At 66.6% G+C, this 2,212-nt stretch overlaps 1 protein-coding gene across 1 annotated transcript; it reads right to left on the bottom strand.

The window, feature by feature from the left end:
- Window positions 1–672: 672 nt before the first annotated feature.
- ZBTB22 (zinc finger and BTB domain containing 22) lies at window positions 673–2,212 on the bottom strand. The gene is given in 3 exon segments (XM_056858877.1): window positions 673–1,184; window positions 1,187–1,316; window positions 1,318–2,212. Coding segments are annotated over 3 exon segments (1,533 nt in total). The 5' UTR covers window positions 2,209–2,212.

Raw genomic sequence — 2,212 nt, 5'->3', positions numbered from 1 at the left:
CTTCTGCCTGTCAAGTGGGGGCTCTGCCACACTCCCCCCTCCCAGGAAAGAGCCCTGGCTCTCCCCGCCCCGGCCTTTTCAGGGCAGCCCCCTCCCGTAGTTCCAATGCCACAGACACACACACGCACACACACACACATATATCAGGGAGGGGGAGAGGAGGACAGAAGGCCAGCCTGCTACCTGAATGGACCCTCCCCACTTGACATCACGTTGAAGGGAGGGGGGCATTAGTGTTGAGTTCTGCCGCAAGGGAGACGGCCCCTCCCCAAACATACACAGACACCAACTAACAACAGACGGATTGGGGCGGAGGGGCACAGTGGCGTGTCCAGTCCTCTGGGGTTTTAGCCACTCCCCCCCCCAAGGTGGAGAATGCCAGGTGATAGTCTAGGGGGGTCTCCAGTACGAGTCCTAGCGCAAGATGCGAGTGGTCAGATTGCCCCACAGCTCCTGCCACATAGCGGAAGGGAGCAAATGCGCTGGGAAAGTCCGCCCCCACATCCTACCCTTGGTCTGCGCTGCCCCCAAAGCAGGAGCACGGCCCTCGAACTCTTCCGGGCGAAGGAGCCGCTGTGGGGCCACGAGCAGCTGGACCGCCGGCCTGATTTGGCCGAATTCTGCTCGAGGGCGGACGAGCAGCCCGGGGCCCACATTCCGCGGCCCCCCACGTTACATCTTGCTGCTCCCCGCGAAGCCCACTTCGCCCCGGGGGGACCTCCTGGGGGCCCACTCAGCGTCCCCACTGATGGGGGAGGGCGACGCCTCCTTCTTGACTGCCCCCCCCGAGGGCACCGGCGTGCCCGTGCCTCCCCCCGCCCCCAGGCGATGGCGCCGCTCGCAGTGGCCCTTGTGGCGCATGAAGCTGTCGCGCCACATGAACTTCTTGGCGCAGACATCGCACTCGTAGGGCTTGAGGCCCGTGTGGGTCTTCATGTGCTCCGTGAGGTGGTGCTTCATCTTGAACTTCTTGTTGCAGACGGGGCAGTCAAAGGGGCGCAGGTTGAGGTGCATGTTGACGTGCCGGTCGCGCATGCTCTTGTGCGAGAAGGCCTTGCCGCAGTGGCACATGAAGATCTTGTTGCCGTCCCCCGAGCTGGCCGCCAGCTGCACTGCCCCGTGCTCCACGGGCGCCTGCGGCGGGAAGACCAGGATCTGGTTTCCCTGCATGTCCATGGGCATGAGGGGCCGCTGTGGGAAGGGGCCGCCGGGCAGCGGGGAGGCGTCTTCCAGGCCCTCGTAGGGGGAGGGGAACTCCTCCGAGGACTCGCAGAAGTTCACCTGCTCCTCCAGCTTGCCGCCGCCACCCCCTTTGCCGCCGGGGCTGGTCAGGGTCCGCACGTCAGTGATGCTGAGGGCCGCCTCGGGGGCCGGGGCCGACACCTCCACGGGGTCCTCATCCTCCTCGCACGTCAGGACCAAGTCCTCCTGCGAGCGCTCCTTCTTGACGAAGACCCACTGCTTCTGGGGCATGATGCTGGGCCGCACGTAGGCCGGCCGGCGCCCCTCACAGCCGCCCGCCTCCCCGCTGTCGCTGACATCGTCGTCCGTCTCCAAGATGAACTTGCTGCCCCCCGCGAAGGGGTCGGGGCAGCGGGACGGGCCTTTCTCGGCCTGGAAGATGACCTCCTCCTCGTGGTCGTCTGGTCCGTCCCGGTCCCCGGCCGAGGAGGAGGAGGCCCCCCGCGGGTGGTACCTGCTGTGCTCGGGGGGCCCGTCGCCGGAGTCCCGCGGGCTGAAGTAGTTGCTGCTGCTGGGCGACTGGTTGTCGCTGGTGCGGCTGGAGTGGGCCCGCGAGGAGGAGGTGGAGGAGGGGGCCCCCAGCAGGGCCCCCCGCCGCTCCTTCAGCAGCTCCGTGCACTTGTCCACGATGTGCCACATCTGCAGGACGCTGCCCACCGTCAGGTAGTTGACGATCTCGTCGGAGGCCATGCTCAGCTTGCCGGTGTAGGCAGAGCCCAGGACGGTCTCGAAGGCCACGGGGTCCATCACACTGGGCAGCACGACGGACATCATGTTCTTGAGCAGCACCTGGTCGTGGAAGTAGGGCGAGGAGGCGGCCAGCACCGCGCGGTGGGCCCGGAAGACGCGACCCTGGACGTGGATGGAGATGTCGCACAGCTTCCCCTCCAGGCGCTGCTGGTTCAGGTTCTCCAGCAGGGCGCTGGTGATCTCCGGGAAGTCCACGTGGACGATGGAGGCATCCATGGTG

This window comes from Euleptes europaea, chromosome 1 (assembly GCF_029931775.1).
Source record: "Euleptes europaea isolate rEulEur1 chromosome 1, rEulEur1.hap1, whole genome shotgun sequence".
Taxonomy (NCBI): Eukaryota; Metazoa; Chordata; class Lepidosauria; order Squamata; family Sphaerodactylidae; genus Euleptes; species Euleptes europaea.
This window is presented reverse-complemented; position numbering and strand designations above follow the sequence as displayed.